Source organism: Falco rusticolus, chromosome 4, assembly GCF_015220075.1.
Source record: "Falco rusticolus isolate bFalRus1 chromosome 4, bFalRus1.pri, whole genome shotgun sequence".
NCBI lineage: Eukaryota > Metazoa > Chordata > Aves > Falconiformes > Falconidae > Falco > Falco rusticolus.
In genome coordinates, this window is record NC_051190.1 from 10,033,027 (window position 1) to 10,050,526 (window position 17,500).

The 17,500-nt window shown below is 38.1% G+C and overlaps 2 protein-coding genes across 7 annotated transcripts in view; one reads left to right on the forward strand and one right to left on the reverse strand.

Annotated features, from left to right (window-relative positions):
* Positions 1 to 239: 239 nt before the first annotated feature.
* On the reverse strand, positions 240 to 9,404 carry HESX1 (HESX homeobox 1). Of its 4 annotated transcripts, XM_037385800.1 has the most exons (6): positions 9,162 to 9,404; positions 6,976 to 9,031; positions 2,195 to 2,453; positions 1,876 to 2,081; positions 1,465 to 1,566; positions 240 to 507 (listed from the first exon to the last, which is right to left on the reverse strand). In XM_037385800.1, exons 3-6 carry the CDS (start codon positions 2,406 to 2,408, stop codon positions 409 to 411), a joined length of 621 nt encoding a protein of 206 aa, XP_037241697.1. In that variant the 5' UTR covers positions 2,409 to 2,453; positions 6,976 to 9,031; positions 9,162 to 9,404; the 3' UTR covers positions 240 to 408. The 4 variants fall into 4 exon arrangements, with proteins under 4 accessions (XP_037241697.1, XP_037241698.1, XP_037241696.1 ...); XM_037385801.1 differs by lacking the exon at positions 6,976 to 9,031; XM_037385799.1 differs by having other exon boundaries at positions 2,195 to 7,077.
* A 131-nt stretch (positions 9,405 to 9,535) lies between these two features.
* APPL1 (adaptor protein, phosphotyrosine interacting with PH domain and leucine zipper 1) overlaps positions 9,536 to 17,500 on the forward strand; it is a 32,821-nt gene continuing 24,856 nt past the window's right edge. For all 3 annotated transcript variants that reach the window (XR_005103663.1, XM_037383484.1, XM_037383485.1), the window contains exons 1-3: positions 9,536 to 9,697; positions 14,403 to 14,501; positions 15,564 to 15,623. Coding sequence is in view for 2 of the 3 variants with exons in the window: in XM_037383484.1 (XP_037239381.1) it covers positions 9,644 to 9,697; positions 14,403 to 14,501; positions 15,564 to 15,623 (213 nt within the window). In the remaining variant the exon portion in view is untranslated. The remainder of the gene's footprint in view (positions 9,698 to 14,402; positions 14,502 to 15,563; positions 15,624 to 17,500) is intronic.

Consider the following 17,500-nt stretch of genomic DNA (forward strand, 5'->3'; position numbering starts at 1 on the left):
CTGTTTCCGGTAGCAAAACCCATTTAGCATATTGCGCATTTCAGACTTCAAAGAGACTTTTTTTAAGAACCATGAAGCTTTGTTAAGTCATCTTCAGTTAAGCTGCAGAAATTCACACTAGCTAGAGATCTTGTGCAACCTAGGGGTTTTAATGTTTTCAAACTGCAAAAATATCTGAACTTTTATGAAAATACTTATTAAAATACATAGAAAAAGTCAACTTTTTCACAAAAAATTAATTATAATAAGACTTCAAGTATTTACAGTTTATTTGAATGAAAATTATTATAAACTTTCAAAGCTGGGGATAAAATCATAATTAATATATAATCATTAATACAAGTTATGAGAAATCCAGTAATTCTTTGTGTTCTATTGTAGTACCGTAACAGCAAACCATCCTTCCTTCTACTCAAGCAGGCTGGAGGTGAAGCTATTTTTCACCATTAGAAACTGAGATTCCCGGTGTGATCTTTTCAGTTTTGCACGGCGGTTCTGGAACCAGATCTAAAATTGAAAGAAAAGGCATGCTTTTCAGAAATACAGCACTGTAAGCAGAATAAACTTTGAAACTATTCACACAACTTCACAGTATTTTACATAATGGCAGTAGTTTGGAAATTTAATACAAATTTAAAATCTGCAGATGATGGCATGTAGCTATCTGCAATAACTTTTAACATTGTAAACAAAGCAAATAATACCCCTAGCGTAACTGCAGAGTGAGGGCCAGCTTCACTGTCATTAATATAAAAAATAATATTAACTTTAGCAACATGGAATCAGACTCTGGAAGAAGCTGAGCATCTGGAATTCACACAGTCTTAAGGTGTTATTTCTTCACCTGTTTAATTAATTGTAGCAGCAAGCTTCCCACCAAACCCAATATAATACATATTCAAAATATAATCAAAAGCTTAATAAACATCAAGGTGAGGCCCAATCTCTAATGTTTATGGTATGTTTCTTGTTATATTGGACTACCTGGAAACTGGTAATTAAAATCCCCGAGTACATTTTGCTTTTGGCCAGATGAAGACACAGGTTCAAACGCTGGTTTAACATATGTATGCTCTATTGACAGTCTCACCAAATACTTAAGACATTCATACCTGTTATTTCATTGTATTTCAAATTTGTTTTTCAAATATGGTGACAAGCATAATATAAACATGATTTTAAAACATGGAAAAAATGATCAAATTCTTCACAGGATTAACTAGAGATAGTAGAGTAGATATCATGGAAATATAGTGATGAATACTTCATCAATGCTATGGAAAAAGGTTTAAAATTTCAGAAGGAATTCCACAGCTTCCATTTTACAAATCACTGAAGGCATACCACATGTATAAATGCACATTATTTTAAGCAGATTATTAAAATTATTGCTACTGTTGTCAAACTACTTATTTATATAACCAGAGAGACAGACAGAAAAAGTTCAAACACATTTTTAATTACCTGGATCCTGTCTTCATCTAAATCTAATTTGTGAGCTAGGTCTTCTCTAATATCAATGCCAGGGTAGGAGTTAATTTTAAAAACATTTTCCAAGACTTCAATCTGAGGAGATTAAAACACACTTGTTGAATAGTTATCACTACCTTCATAGCAGTAATAAAGACAATGAATACAAAAAACAGTTTAGTTTGTTCAACAGACTTCTGAGCAGCATTTGCACAATTCTGGTTCCACACAGAAACAAGTCTGCTGAAATTAGCATCACTGTTTTTAAATTACACTACTAGTTCCTGATTATATTTCTCTCTGCAGAGGTACATCATACTGAATTAGTCAGCTGTTACAGGCTTCTACTAACATTTTACTAAACTACATTATTACTCATTTATTTAGTACTGAGAAAATCCCTACCTGGTTTCTAGTGAATGCAGTTCTTGGTCTTCTGCCCCTGTACCAGCTCAATTCTCGTTTAAAAGAGAGCCTTTCAGTGACCGCAAAATATTTTTCACATTTCAAAACTTTTTCCTCTTGCACTGGATTACTGTTAGCATGAAATAATGGATTTTCATAGCAAACAACAGGGATTTGCAGATGGGGATTACTGTCATCACCTAAAACTAGAAAAAGCAAGCAAACAAGACCTTCCATGTATTGGCTTTCAGTAGAAACATGGAAACATACATTTTTAAAGAAGTGAAAGCTTAAGAAGTTACAAAACAGACTGACTTACCCAAGTTGGTGCATGCATCCATCCATGGTCTGTGATGTTTCACAGCTGGAATGGGATCTTTTTTCTGCTCCAGTCCCAAGATACTTTCAATTGAAAACGAGCACTGTGTGGTTTTACTTTCTACAAAACCAGACACTTTCCGAAGATTCTGAGATGCTGATGGATTAGCAGCACATAGAGATGTACTTGCCATGCTTTCACCTTCAGCCAGCATAGCATGTATACTGTACTTGCATTTCTCCACAAGTCCTCCTTATAGCTATGTTGACAAGGGGGTTGGATTTGCAACGTCATTAATTAAAATCTTTTATTAGAAAGTTTTAGCATGTCAATGAAAACTCTCCCACCAAGAGGCACGAGGAGTTAATTGTTTATTTGTTTGCAAGTAATTAGCAACTAATGGTGACACTAGGGGGGCCACCAGGAGGGACAAAAAGTGTTATCTCTCCTAACCAGAACATCGACTTAACTTTCTCAAAAGAAGCTGTGCACAAATATAGTACTTCTCTTTTATTTGAAATCATTAATGTATAAAATCAGTTTTTAAAAAAACTTTATACTCTAATGGACTCCACTTACCTAAACATACCAGCATGACAGGAAACCAGTCAAGTAATAAGTAATCTTATTTAAGTGAATTTTCTTCCAAGGAAATTCAAAAAATAATCTCTTAATGCTATTAGGGTAATCCCGATGAAAATGCCTCTGTTTTTTCATATGCATATGTAATGGTGAACGTGGTCAATAAAACAACAATAGCTTTTGGCACAAGGCACTGTGCAGTGGGTTGGCAATGTTGTCAAAGCTCAGTGTAATTGCCTTCCAAGTGCCCGGATTAGTTAACAGGAACAGTTGCACCAACTATTTTAAATAATTTATGCATTCATTTTTCTTGTTAAAATAACTTTGTTGCAGCTTTTTTGAAACATAGCATATGTGAAATTTCCTGATCATTCTTTACAACATAAAAACAAAACTTAAAGTAGTAGAAGCAGTACACTCAAATTTACTGATTTAAAAACATCCTTTTAATGCTAGATACTCCTCCCTTCTTGCAAGTTTATAGCCAACAGAAATTAATATTTAAGTCCTACAGAGAGAGCAAACACCTCAAATGCCCAAAAATCATGAGCAAGAAAGGAGGTAAAGGTTTTGTAATGAAGTTCAAAGTTTGAAAACAGAATTTTAATTTATTATAAAGGAAGTACCAACTGTAACATTTTTATACTCAAGCTCACCTGTCAGCCACACAGCAGTTTACATGCCACATGTTCAAACCCAGCTTTAGGTTCAGGATAACCTCTCTACAGAGACTCATCCTTTTCTTATTTCACACAAAGCTTTATTTTATAACATGCAAAAATGAACGGATGCAAATGTTGCCCCTCTTAAATAACACTTTCAATTTACAGCACGTAATGTAGGAGCACATAGGACTGTGCACTTTTGTAGCAAAATTCTGGCCCTCTTTCTTGTTTTACCATTTTCTCAGAGTAGTTTATTCTGTGTAATCAGTCACGTTCACATGGCTAAAAACTAATGTTAAAGACATAAACAGCACCTCTACTTTATTTTCCGTACATTTGTGAACAATCCAAGACTAATATTTAGCAACAGACAGAAGCAGGAAAATTGCTAAGGAAATGGCACAGCCTAAAACTGGCAATACTGGGCTAAGGGAGATTCTACAGAGAAAAATGCAAACCATATGTGGTTTTATATCAGGAATACGTTCAGCTGAAGAATGCTGACTTAACTGGACTGACTCTGTGTTGTACAATGAGACTGCTGTCACAAAGAGTGACAACTCATCAAGTGATCTTACCAAGGACACCTTATCGGCACCTATCAATGGATCTTGAGTGGCATCCATGTATCTGCAATGACCACCTGCAAGCTAAGCTCCAACCATCATTTCACAGCCTCAGCAACCAAGAAGTGTAAAGACACCAAAAAGCCGTTAGGACCTATGCATGAAACCACTACTGTCTGGGATAGTTGGTGACCTAGGTCAGTGGGAAGCAGTTTTAAGCAAGGGCCTTACATCCTTTAAGTTTCAATACTGTTGCTCCCAACAAGGCAATGTATGACTACAAAAGCAACAGGACTCCCCTTGACTGCAGGCAGTTGAGTATTTATACTGCACACCAGGTCCAGTGGTTATTAAAACAGATAATGCAAAGCCTTTTACATAGCAGTGATTGGTAGATCAGTTTTCTGCCTCTACAGTCTCTAGATGGAGCACCAGGTGGGTTTTTCTAGGTTTGGTTTGTTTTGTTGTGTTTTGTTGGGGTTTTTTTGGTTGGTTGTTTTGTTGTTTTTTGTTTTTTTTTTAATTACCACAAAACACATTAAGTCATAAGAAAACAATGTATCTCCTTCAGTACTGAACTTGGAGCTGTTTACCCATTTCTCTATCCCAAAGAGGTGAAAAAGCATGATCATCAATAGAGAGACAGCCTCTCAGATCCAGAAACTAATGGATAAAAACAAAAAACCCTCTTAATGATTATAATAGCTGGTTTCAAAATACAGCCTTTTTATTTTCATTTATTAAGAACTTAAAACAACTAACACAAGCACTGATACAAAACATTTCAGAAATACTTATTCCTCCTGGATGAATATGAATTAAATTAACCTAAGCCACATAGCTGGGACTCTGATTACCACATACTTCAACTCCCGAAGCAGTAAATATGTTCATAGGTGTTCTCTTAAGGAAGCTATCAAGAAGTATCAATAAAGACAAGCATATGTAGTGGTTAGAGACACATTTATGAGAAGCATGGATCTTCCCAAAGCTAATCATTAAGTTAGCTGAGTAATTATAACTTATTTCTGGTGTCTCAGATTGTGGAAGATTGAAAAACCTTCTTCAGGGTAGCCTGCTTTTAACTCCCAGTTGGAAACACTGATTCTTTCAGAGTTTTTTTTTTAATGACCTTTCCAGGAAAAAGAGACCTTGGTAGCTCTTAAAAAGAATTTTCATAAAACCTGTTAAGTTATTCATGAGACACAGGGCAAAAGCTCACCAAATACTGCCATCTGATGTTTCTGCTTCCCCAGCTGTTAAGTTTGTTCAGTGATGTTGTCTGAGTTAGAAACTGTGTTATTATTAAAATCATCCTATTACATTTATTCGCTCAATGTTGAATTGAATCAGATCTTGACACGGCAATGCAGTCACTGAAACATATCAACACTCTTCTTTTTAAACAGAGTTCATGGCTGCAACTGCATATAGGAACAGGAAGCACCAATTCAGAAGGTCACAAGGTAGATGCTCACACTATACTCTCTAATTTCTGAGAAATACAGCAAAACTGAAATACCACATATCTAAGAGGCCTTTATGATGCTAATGCAGTTCCACATAACTGTTTATAAATACTTCACAAGAAAAGATTCATTATTCTAAAGATAAGAAATCTGCGTTATACGAAAATTCCAAAATATCCCTGGAAATGTTCCAAAGTCAGGCTGGATGGGGCTTTGAGCAACCTCATCCAGTGAAAAATATCCCAAAGGGGGGTTGGAACTAGATGATCTTTTAAAGGGCTCTTCCAACCCAACCCATTCTTATAGTTCTAAAGCAGCATATGTAGAGATAAATCTACTGGAAAGTCTGACTGAAGGTCTAGCATTCAAATGTGGCTAGATTTCTTTGAAGAGAAGCTTGCTTAGCTGTAGAACAAAGCTATTTGTTATCAAGATAAACAGTTAACGAACCTTTCTGTAAGAAAAGAGGATGAATATATATTTTCCACAGAGCAGAAAACTTAAAAGTTTTAGATCCAAGAATACCTGGTAGTACAGAACCAGATTAAATTTCTAGGAATTCCCACTGAAAATGTAAATAGACCTTGAGCCTTCACTCAAAACCTGTTATTTTGGCTCATTAGAAATGTTATTTCCCTTGCAACCCATATGCAGTTACCTGTAGAGTTTTAGCTAAATACCATCGTAGGGGCAATCAGAGCAACACAACAAACATTAAGTTGAAAATCCTAAGTAATCAGTAATAGGAGAAAACACTGCTCCTTGGATATGCAAATCCAATCCTCTTAGAGCATCACCTACTTGATGAGGCAGCAAACTAATCTCCCTTTCGGATTTTGCACCGCTTTTTTGCCCAGGGACAGTAGAGTTCATCTGTTTAGTAGATGAAGCTCTTGTTCTTTAGAGATGTGAAGTCTCTAAAGACTGTTTATACCAGCTGAAGAGACCACACCAAGAGTTGTTGGTGGCTTTAGTCTGAAACCCCCACGCTTACTGCTGCTACCTTTTGCTATTCTCCACTGCCAGGTCACCTTTCACAATAGTCTGTGCAATATTTTCAGCTTTTTTAAAAGGTATAAATAAGTGGTATATATAATCTTTCTTGATTAGTTATCACACAAAAAACTTGCCTTTCATCTCACCTTTCCCACAGCTTCTTTACCCTGTTGCACAGGTATTTCACCACCTCAGACATTCTGTTATATACAGCTCCTTTCAAATATGTTTTGAACATGAATAAAAAATATTATATTCAAAGCCAAGTTCAAAACTCAGAAGTGGTTTTGGGTTTTTTAGGCAAGAATACTTCAAAACTGTTAACACCAGTTTCCACAACACGTGACTAAAGCCGTTCACCATTTTTTGGCTTAAGTAAAAGCTATTTTCACCCAGGGAGATTAAGTGAACACAGATAAATTCAAGGTAAATCCAAGGGTGGCACTAGCAAAAGTTCGAGAAACACTGTGTTAAACAGTACATAACATGCAAATAAAGCCTACCTTATCCAAACAGCTACTTTCACCCTCCAGCAGAGGCAAAATGTTGTGTCCATTAGGGGACACATCTGGAATCCTTTAAAGAGCTGTCGGCTGCTCTTCTCCCTGTTTACATAGGGCCAAGTGTTAGATCCCCACATTTTTAAGGCCTCTCAGTAAGTATTTTGCAGAAAGAAAAAAACAAACAAAACAAAAACCCCCGAAAAACCTCACAACACTACAAATCCAAACAAAAATCATATGCTAACAAAATGTATACAATGCTGGAAAATGCATAACAGTAAAAACACACTTATTAGTGGGTTCAAAGGGATTCTTTTAATTCATTATTATTTAATCTACTTATTGCTGTCAAATTTGCCATCTCTAATAAAACTTTTGGATGCCTTGTAACATTTGTAAAAACATGCACAAAAGGTAAGAACCACACTAGTAATCTCTTGCATAATGTTTCTATTAAAATCTATTTAAAAAGCTGCCAACTAATTCAAAGAAGCCCTGGTATACTATAAAATTATTAGAAAGGCCTCCCTCTTGCTACTAAACCCATCTGAATCACTGAAATCAACAGAAAAAAGGTGCAATTTTATGCTACATGCCATTTGAGGTACTAAATTATATTTCTAAAGATATATTTGTTAGTGTTTCAGTTTTTCTTCTACAAAAACACTTAATTCTCAGAGAGCTGTTCTCTATTTATAACAGCTAAAGATATCAAAGACATCTTTTTTATTTTCCCCTACCACTTAAAGCTGTAAATACAGAAAGCTAACTAAAACCAATTCCATTTAAAGAATTCTGCTAGGGAAATTTATCTTATCATACAAAACGGTGAGCATTTCTTACATAAGACCACTGTAACAGTCACAAGCAAACTGATCTCAAACCAGAAAGCTATGCACATATATATAGATCATGAACCAATGCTAGTGTTCTGTCACATGGTAATTATAGATACAAGACCTAGTATTTAAAATACCTTGTGAAATAACTCTGTATTATTACCCTCACATGACAGGGAAAGAGAGAAGTGGTGTGGCTTGCTTTCATGTGAGTCACCAGCTGAGCAGGTAAATGAACTGACTGAACAAAGTTCTAACTGAAATTTCCTCACCATTCCCTACAAAAAAAATCCCAAAACAAACAAAACCCTCACACACCTCAAAAATCTTTAATTGTTCGTAATTTAATACCAGCCTTTTCCTTTTTCTGCTTTTAAAAGTAAAACATTATCTGATACAACATAAAGAAAGGTTGCCATAGCAAGCCTGCACAGCAGTTAATCATCTGCTCTGCTGCATGACTTCCTGTATTTTCTAATCTGGTTTTAAACTAAGTTCACCTGGCCCCCGAAAGACAAAGCCTTTTTAAATTAATGGAAATTCAGACAGGTATTCTTCATTAGTAATTTGTCCATACTCAACACCTCCTAACAGACCTACCCTGAAAATAAGGTTTGCTTAATCTGCAGGAATAATTTAAAGTACAAGAACTTTGGTCAAAACATGCTAATCATGAGGACAATTCAAGAATATGCCCCTTTTTCAAACAGTGCACAATGATCTGGTTCAACTCCAGAGAGCCCTCGCAGGACGTTTAAGCATTTAAAATTGGCCGCTAACCTACAGCGCCAAGCTTATCCACTCGAAGTCCATTAGAACTGATCATACTCTTGCTTCTAAAGGGGAAAAATTGTGGTCACCAATGTTTTTGGGTTTTTAAGACACAAGCAGGAACATCCGGCCCCCAGCTGAAGCTATCACTCGGTGACAAAAACCACTAGATCGCTAGGGATAGGAGTATTTTCTTGATAAAAGCCCTGGTGGACGCCGGAGAAAGGCAGGATGGAGATAAAGGGCGACTTCTCAAAGGGGATGCTCCAGGTAACAACACGAGTGCAGCAGATGCTTCCATCGTGACAGGGACACAACAGCACTAGTCCCCCACTGTGGTTTTGCCCCCAAGATAACGGTGTGCCAGTTGGGAGAAGACAGTAGCACCCAGAACAAAGACAAACGGGGCTAGGAGGACATACTGACGTGTAACACAGAGCACGGCACTATAAAAGCAAAAAAAAAAATTTTTTTTGCTTGCTTTTTCCTCAGCAACTTGGCTTGACAACCATCCTCCGAACGGGGACAGGCGCCTCAGCCTGGCCAGGCCCCTGCCCGCCTGCGCTCCCCACTCACCTCCCCGCACTGGGGGCAGCCCGGCGCAGCGGGGCCCCTCTCCCGAGAAGCGGGAGCCGATCTGGCCGCCAAAAGACGCCGCTTCTCCTGTCACCGCCAGGGGACGGGGGGCGCGCTGCTCTCCCCCCCGAGGGGCGGCAGACCCCAGCGGCACGGGGTCGCGCGGGCAGCCGCCACGGCGAGGGGCGGGGGAGCAGAGCCGCGCGCCCCCGCGGAAGCGCGACGCATCTCTCGGCGCCAACAGCCCGCCGCGCGCGTGCAGGCAAACAGACAGAGCCGCTCTCCAATAAGAAGCTGGGCAGGCCGGGCGGAAGAACCAATAGAAAGACCAAGCGGGCGGCGGAGGGAGGGCGGGACATCCGGTGCGAGGCGGGGCGTCGTCGTCCGTGTTGTGACTGGGGAGAAGGGGAGGGGTCCGGCCAGCTGGGCGTGCGGTGGGGTGCGGGAGCCGTAGCGGCGCAGAGTTAGCCCCGGCCGCCGCCATGCCCGGCATCGACAAGCTCCCCATCGAGGAGACGCTGGAAGACAGCCCTCAGGTAAGAGAGGCGAAGTGCAGCCCGGCGGGTGAAGGCCAGGCCGGGACCATCCCGTGGGCGCCGGGCCTAGCGCTGCGCCCCTCCGGTTGTCTCCCCGCCGCGTTCCCTCGGGGGAGCCTCGGCGGTGGCCGGCAGGGCGAGGGAGACCCTCCCCGGCGGCGAGGCAGGGACGCTGCGTGCGCGGCCAGGTGCCTCCTTGGCCTCCTCGCGCCTGTGGCGGGGACTTGGGGCCAGGAGTCGCGGCTCTCGGGCTGTCAGCCTCGGCAGAGCCCCCGGCGCGGTGTCGCCCCGACCTCCGCGCCGTCGCCTTCCCGTTTGCATCGGCGCTTCTCCCGGGTGTGCTGCGGGCCGGGGGCCCTGTGGGGCTGTGTGGGGAGCAGCGAGCTCGGTAGCGATTTCGCGGAGGTGCCGTGCTTCAGCATCGGGCGTCAGGGTAGTAGCTTGCATTGACTCCCTTACCTCCCCACCCCCGCATTTATATTCATGGTATGTTTTGGAGACCTCGTGTTGACAAAACCCGTCTTCACTTCTCAAGATTTTTTCTTATCTTTGTTTTCTATTAAAAAAGCATTTAATAGACATGTTCAGTAGATACGTGTGAGAAGCAGTTACTGGATGAGGTTATCGTGGTGGTTGTTAATGCTGTGGGTAGGTGGGAAACGCGTGGTATTGGGAGGCTTTTAATTGCTCTGATGTCTTCCATTTCTGCTGCTTGACCTTTGCCGGTTATGCCATATATTGCATTGGCATTTCTTTCATACTACTATTAAGCAGGACATGCTTTATTCAGTTGCACTGGTTTCTCTTGCTGGCAGCAACAACAGCAAGTATTTTGTTCTGCTCTTCCTACATGTGAAAAAAAACCCCCACAAACACAACAAAAAACCAAAAACCCCAACTTGCAATATATTTTCTTTTATTGCAGCCTTTTGAATGAAGACCATTGCTTTGCTGCATTGTTTATGTAGATAAGCAAGACTTCCTGACTTCCTGTATTGTAATAGCATATACATTGGTAGTTTTGATTCCTCAACCACAGGAAGATAAACTTTTACTCACTTACTAGGGGATTTTAATCCCTAAAATGACAACCATTTAACAAATCTACATCAAGTGGAGGGACAACTTAGAATAGGCAACAGAAGGCCATGCAGAAGGTGTGTCATTGCTTTCTGAAGGACAGTGCTCCATACAGCTCAAGTACTAGATGTTAGGTGAGATCTAGCCTGTAGTATGATCTCTGGCCCAGAGGCTAAACCTGACATACTCTCATGAAGAGGAACATTTTTTGAAAGTGTTAAAATAATAGTAATTTAACAAAATTATCCGTTGAAGGTCTGTTCTCATTATATGAAAGTCATAACTAATCTTATTTATATGAAATGTCAAATGTAAAATAAACTTCAGATCTCTAAGAAGTGGGATGTAGAGGGTTTTTCCCCCAAGTGCTTAAGACTGGAGTGTCATATGGGAAACCTGCTAAAAAGTTACATACTGGAATATAATAATAAATTCTAGAATCTTCCATTTGAGGTTACTTGTGATACAGACTAGCAAAGCCTAACCCAGCCCAGTGAGTTTGATGTGCTTAAACTATTAGATTTGCCAGTATCTTCATCCATTTCAGGTACAATATTTTACATCTTTCAGTCAGCCTGGTATTTCAGGTGAATTTTCCCTAACCACTTCTTTGAAGAACGTGATGAGGACTCTCTAGTTTTCTATTATATTAGTTAATTTCTGTTATTTTGAAATCAGTGCAATGAAAATGGCAACAAACTTGGCTTGAAGAAAGACCAAACCTTGCTTTCTTTAGGAGTTACCATGACTTTGATTGATGTGTTCATGCTATAATATTGAAAAAGATCATCAGCCTAGTTTGTTGTTTAGTGCTGAACTATGGAATGAAGTTTTGCACCTTTAGACATGTTGCAGACATTAACTTTAGATGTGTAAACATCGTATCAGACTTTGCATCTGAGGGAAGGAAAGACTTTTCTAAAATGGCAAACCCCATTCATTTCCTCTTGTTGCAGGATAAAAATCTAACCACTGTGTTTTTAGACACAAACCAAATGCCCAGTTTACATTGTCTTTTGCTATGCAAAGCAGGGCAATTTTAATACTAACTTAGATGTATATTACACACATACTCAGTGTTTATATATATATTTAGAGAGAGTTTCTGCTCAGACATATTTACATTCCCAAAGCATTGCACAGTAAAAACGCCAAGAGACTTCATAGCACAGGCTGTATCTCGTGTCACTTGCAGTACCATACACACGATGACACAGAATGCTTAACAGTTCACTGACATTAACTAGGTCATTTCTTTGTGCAGGTTATCACTGGTAGTTTCTAGTGTACCTGCTGATATACGTGGGTTGAAGGCATCTTAAAGAACATGCAAAATTATGTAAAGTTTTACTAGAAACATGAGTAAACAATTACTCTAATCTTTTGATAAGCAATAGTCTGCCATAACTTGTTTACAGTTCAGGTTATTTTCTTTCCATCAGTGTCATACAGTGTCAGTTTGAAGTCCAGACATCAATAATTGATATTTTTACAAGAAAACACAGGAGTGTTTTTATTCTACAGTATTCAGTTTTAAAGAGTAAGCATAATCCGGAAGCCTTACATTATGTTCCTTTAAAATTACAAGTTTGGGTTTATTTATGTTCAGGTTTATTAATGTTCGGGTTTAAAGGTCATGAGTACATAATTCAGTGGTTATGGTACTATGTAATTTTTCCTTTTGCATTCTTTCATGTATGTCTACTTCAATGGGAGTGTCACAGCTATTAAGATGACACAACATGTTGCCACACCTTGCAAATGTTTGAGTTCTCCCCCTCTTTCCTCCTCTACCCTTCTTTTCCCCTTGTTGTGTAAACTAGAACCACCATTATAGTTATTTATTGTGGTGTTGATGATGTTTGATTATATTTTTTTATATTTAAGTATCCTGTAGGCATTATATGGTATGATTCTGAGACAGCCAGACGTCTAATTCAAGTTAAATAATTTCACGTCAAAAGGATGGTCAAATAATATACTTGGTACAGGTTTAGTATGTACTCCTTGATTATCATTAAAAGCAGAAAATCAGAAAATAGCTGAAAAAGATCTCCATGGGTCAAGGGGAGACGGGCTAAAGCCTAAGTCATTTTAAGATAAGTCTTCAACATAGCAAGAACTCCTAATAATAAATGCCAATAATTCATGTGTAGTGTGATCCAGTCTTTTTTGCTAATCTCATCAGAGAGGTTTTCCTGATGTCCAGATTTCTTGTGTCAGTCTTTCATTCTTTTCCTAGGTCCCATAAGTTCCTTCCCGTCCTCTTCAAAGAAACTATAGTTATTTAGCTTAGGGAAGACTTAAGAAAGAGAATTTTCAATTTTAAGTGTTTAACAATCATAATTTTGGGGGAAAAAACAGTTACATAATGATTCTTTTGATTTTCTGTCTGGATGTAAACTTAGCAAGAGGACTTTGTTTTTAGGTTTATACTAAAATGCTAGAGTTAAAGGGTTTATGTTGTGGGTCTTGCAAGCAATATTCCTGTTTCTACATCCAAGCCTCCCAAACAGTATTTTAGATGGGGAAAAGCAAATGTAGCCTGTGCAGAATTATAGGTACATTCTCTGCTCTGAGGAGCAACACTGCTTCCAAATGCAGAAAGGATGCAAGAACAGAGTCAGCATCTCATTTAAGCCTAAGGGCAAATTAGGCCTGAGCAAGCTGATTGCCTTCTCACTCAGTCATTTCACAGGGAAGAGCAGTGGATGTCAGTTACCTTGACTTAAGCAAGGATTCTGACATGCTCTCTGATAACATTCTTCTGGCCAGAATGGAGAGGTGTGGACTGTGACCTGGATGGAAAAACTGGCTGGAGAGTTGGGCTTAAGGAGTAGTGACCAGTGTTTTGAAGTCTGATAGGTAGACAGTTGATAAAGAGGGTTTTTTTCAGGTGGATACTGTTAAGCACCTTCATCAGTGGTGCTGGCAGTGCAGTAGGATGCATAGTCATCATGCTTGTGGGTGACACCAGCTAAGGAACTGGCTGACAAACTGGGGTAAGGATAAAAGGATGGATCTTCTCACTGCCTTTCACGGTGGAAGTGGGAGGGGGAGGAATAGCTATCTTATGGGCAAGGTCTAAGTTGTACTGGTTTGGTTTGGCTTTTAGTTCCTCGGCCATTTGATCACAGAAGTTACATGTTACTGCACAGGTGAATTACAGGTCCAAGCACAGGCAGCAGCTGTCTTTATGCAGGGTGAGTAGTATTAGAAAGTCACAGGCTTTGTTTTGATCTCGCTGCAGAAGAAATGTATGCACCTGGCATGCTATTTAATACCAGTCGTGTTTAGCTTTTTCCTTAGGGATATACCATAGTGGGTCCAGTAGTTGCCCACAATTCCAGCTTTTTTATACACTTAGGCATCTCCCTTTGTCGTTTCCTCTCTGAAAATGTACTCATATTGACCTGGAGAAAGACTGACAGTAGGAATGAGGCTGAGTATCTTTAAGATTCACTGGCATGCAACCGGTATCATTCCTGTAAATAGTGTCGGAGGGTTTATAAACTTTCCAGTAAGGAAATCTGAAACAATGCTATTTAACTTTGAAATTCTGTTACATTTAAATGCTACTTTTCTAACTTGACATGTTAGTATTTTGGCTGTTTAATTTTTACAGACCCGATCTTTGCTGGGAGTATTTGAAGAAGATGCTGCTGCAATTTCCAATTACATCAATCAGTTATTTCAAGCCATGCACAGAATATATGATGCACAGGTAGTATTAATGAAATCCTTGAATACATTATAAAGCGTGCCTCTTGCTCTTTTTGAAATTATTATATACAGTATTTTTAAAAAACTTCCACATTGTTTAAATGTGTGTATGTTTAAATGAAATAAAACCAGAATTAGATGATTGTTTTTCTGCATGATAAGTTGTGAAAAAGACTAAATTTTTTTTATTTCTTCTTTTGCAACATATTTTCTTATGACAAGTAAAATGATTTTCTGGTCTTCTAGTAATTCTATCTTATTTCTTGAGTTTTTCTTATAGTGATCTTAGCATGTATGATAATAAGTACCAAGTGGGAGATAATCTTCTACATGTTTCATTCATCATTTATAAGTAACTGCACTTTTAAGCTAAAGGCAAATCTATTTTGTGAGTTTTTCTGAACAATTGAGTTCATGGCCATCGTTAATTTGTATATACTTGAGCTGTTTGACTTTTTTCCTGATTTATTACTCTTGCTTTTCGTATTTTTATTTTACTGTTGTTTTTACTTTAATGACTACTATATTTATTCTAGGTTTATTGCTGCGTAGTTTTATTTTACTGCCTTTCTGTTTAGCTTTTGATTTCTGTGCTTTCTCCTGCAACTACATGGTGAAAGATGTTGTTCTGTACCATCGGCTAATTAGGGCCTGTCTGTGTACAAGTACAGAGCAGTTTGTAACCAGGTGGTATTGAGGTTCATCATAACCTTTTCTTTCCCCTGCAGACAACAAATTCCCAGTACTCAGTAACTAGGGCAGGTAGTTCGAAATAATTAAATGCAAATATGCACTGATTAACGTGAAAAATACAGAAATCAGTACAGATAGTACAGGCTGTGAACTTGGTATTTGTAAACACTGATTACCTGTAACTCAAAAATGTTAGAGAAGTGGAAGGGCAGCATGCTTAAGTTTTCTGACAACCTGTGGTCAGATTTTAAGTTCCAAGTCTGTGATAGTTTCTTCTTCAAATACGTGATTTTTTAAAAATATTAATTTAAATTAAAAAGTACTAAGCTTGGTTTTGTGTTGTGTGTGTGTTTGGTTTTTTTTTAATCAGAATGAATTAAGTGCAGCAACTCATCTGACTTCAAAGCTTCTGAAGGAATATGAGAAACAGGTACTGTGTAACTCATTGTTGTCTTTGTGCGGTCAGGACTATGTACTTTTTTAGTCTTTTTATCTCCCAGAGCGCGGTACAGAATGTATTTAGGTTTGTTCCAGATAAAATGAACTGCTGTGGCTGGTGGCTCAAATCTTTGCCAAAAGAATCTATTTTAGTTCTTCCAAATAAAACAGAATGAAGTTTCTCTTACCATGACGAATAGTAGTAAGTTCTGAAATATTTTACTTTTGGATCAGTGTTTTGGAGGTTGCTTAGGGGGGTGTGTGGTGTTTTGTTTCTGTTTTATAAACCTGTTGACTTTTAAGTGCTTTCATTTTACTAGTCACAATGAGAAGCAATTGCATAGCAGTCTCCATTTAACAACAATAATTTACTCTTATTGTGAAAATAATTCCATCTCTGAAAGTGCAGATTGTGGAATCCATAACTTCTCCACTAGTAGCCTATACTATATTCCCTATTTGTAGCTATGCTGCTGAACTCCTTTCTGAGATGCAAGTAAAAGCAAAAATTTGCTTATTGTAAGGAGGCTGGCGCTCCCTATCTTCCACCTAATGAGGTGAACTGGAACAAGTACTATTTACGAATTATTTTGGTTTGGTGAGTCTTTCTAGAGGGGTGAGATGACACTTTATTTTTCCTTGTTAATTGTTACTAACAAATAGGTGTAATACAGGTAGGATCAAACAGCAATGGTGCTGATTCAAAAGAATAGTGAATATTCATATGTGCAGTAGTCCTGTTAGGAAGAGATGGAGTGTCTTTATTATTTTTTTTAAAAAAGTTTTTTATTTCTAATGACAGACTAGAAATCTGGAAATGCTGCCTGAGATGTGTGTGCACACTGAATTATAGCAGGAATTAAATTATTTCTGCTTTTTTCTTTTTTTTAAAGTAGCTGCAGTATTGTCACTTGAATTGTTTTAACATTGTTGATACAATACCAAATTGACTTTAATGACAAAGCTATTTAATGAATTGCACTGTTTCTGCCATTTTCTAACAAAAATACAGTATCTGCAAAATCAAGATGAAAAGAACTAGCTTCAGATTAGAAGAATTAGGGCAAGATACCCTTATTCATTAGCAGTTATGGATATCAAAATATACATCAAATGTCTCAAATGTCCTTATTTAAATTACAGTGTTACATTTGTTGAAAAGAAGGAGGGGGGAGTCTAATAAACTGGAAGGAGGTCCTCAAAATTTTTAATAAAGAAGTTCAGGGTTTTTTTTGTATTTCCAAGTGGTTTATGTATAGCTGCTGAGAATTAAAAAAAGAATTAAATTAACATTGGATCTTTTAACTTATTTTTCTGATTTGTCTCCTTTGGACTGCTTTTCCCAGTCAGGAGATTAGCTTAAAAATACACAAATAATGTTTTAACTCACTTATTTCTTTTTCAGTTACTATTTCAGTCATACTTTTGCCTCCATCAGGGCATTATGGAAGTAAACTCCTTTGGGTGGAAGAAAGTTTCAGATGAAAATGTCACATAATTTAGGAGCTAGAAATTTAAGACAAACACCATATATTACTTAATTTTGGTAACTTTAAAATAATTTGCAAAGCTGGTAAAAGTCTTCATAGATGTCAAGCCTGCATCTTTCCTGATTTTTTTGAAGTAAAGCCTGTTAATCTACAAAATAATTAATTAATCTATTCTTTAAATAGTTGTGGTTTTTTTTTTTAAATGAGAACTGTTTATTACTTTCCCTCACACACACACACAAGTATTCCTTCTTTGCAGGGCAGTAAAGAAGTGCTTCAGTGTGTCTTAATTGTAAAATATCTTAAAATAATATATATATATTTTATAAAAATAAAATAATAATAGGAATACCTAATACATTCATAGACATGATTATAT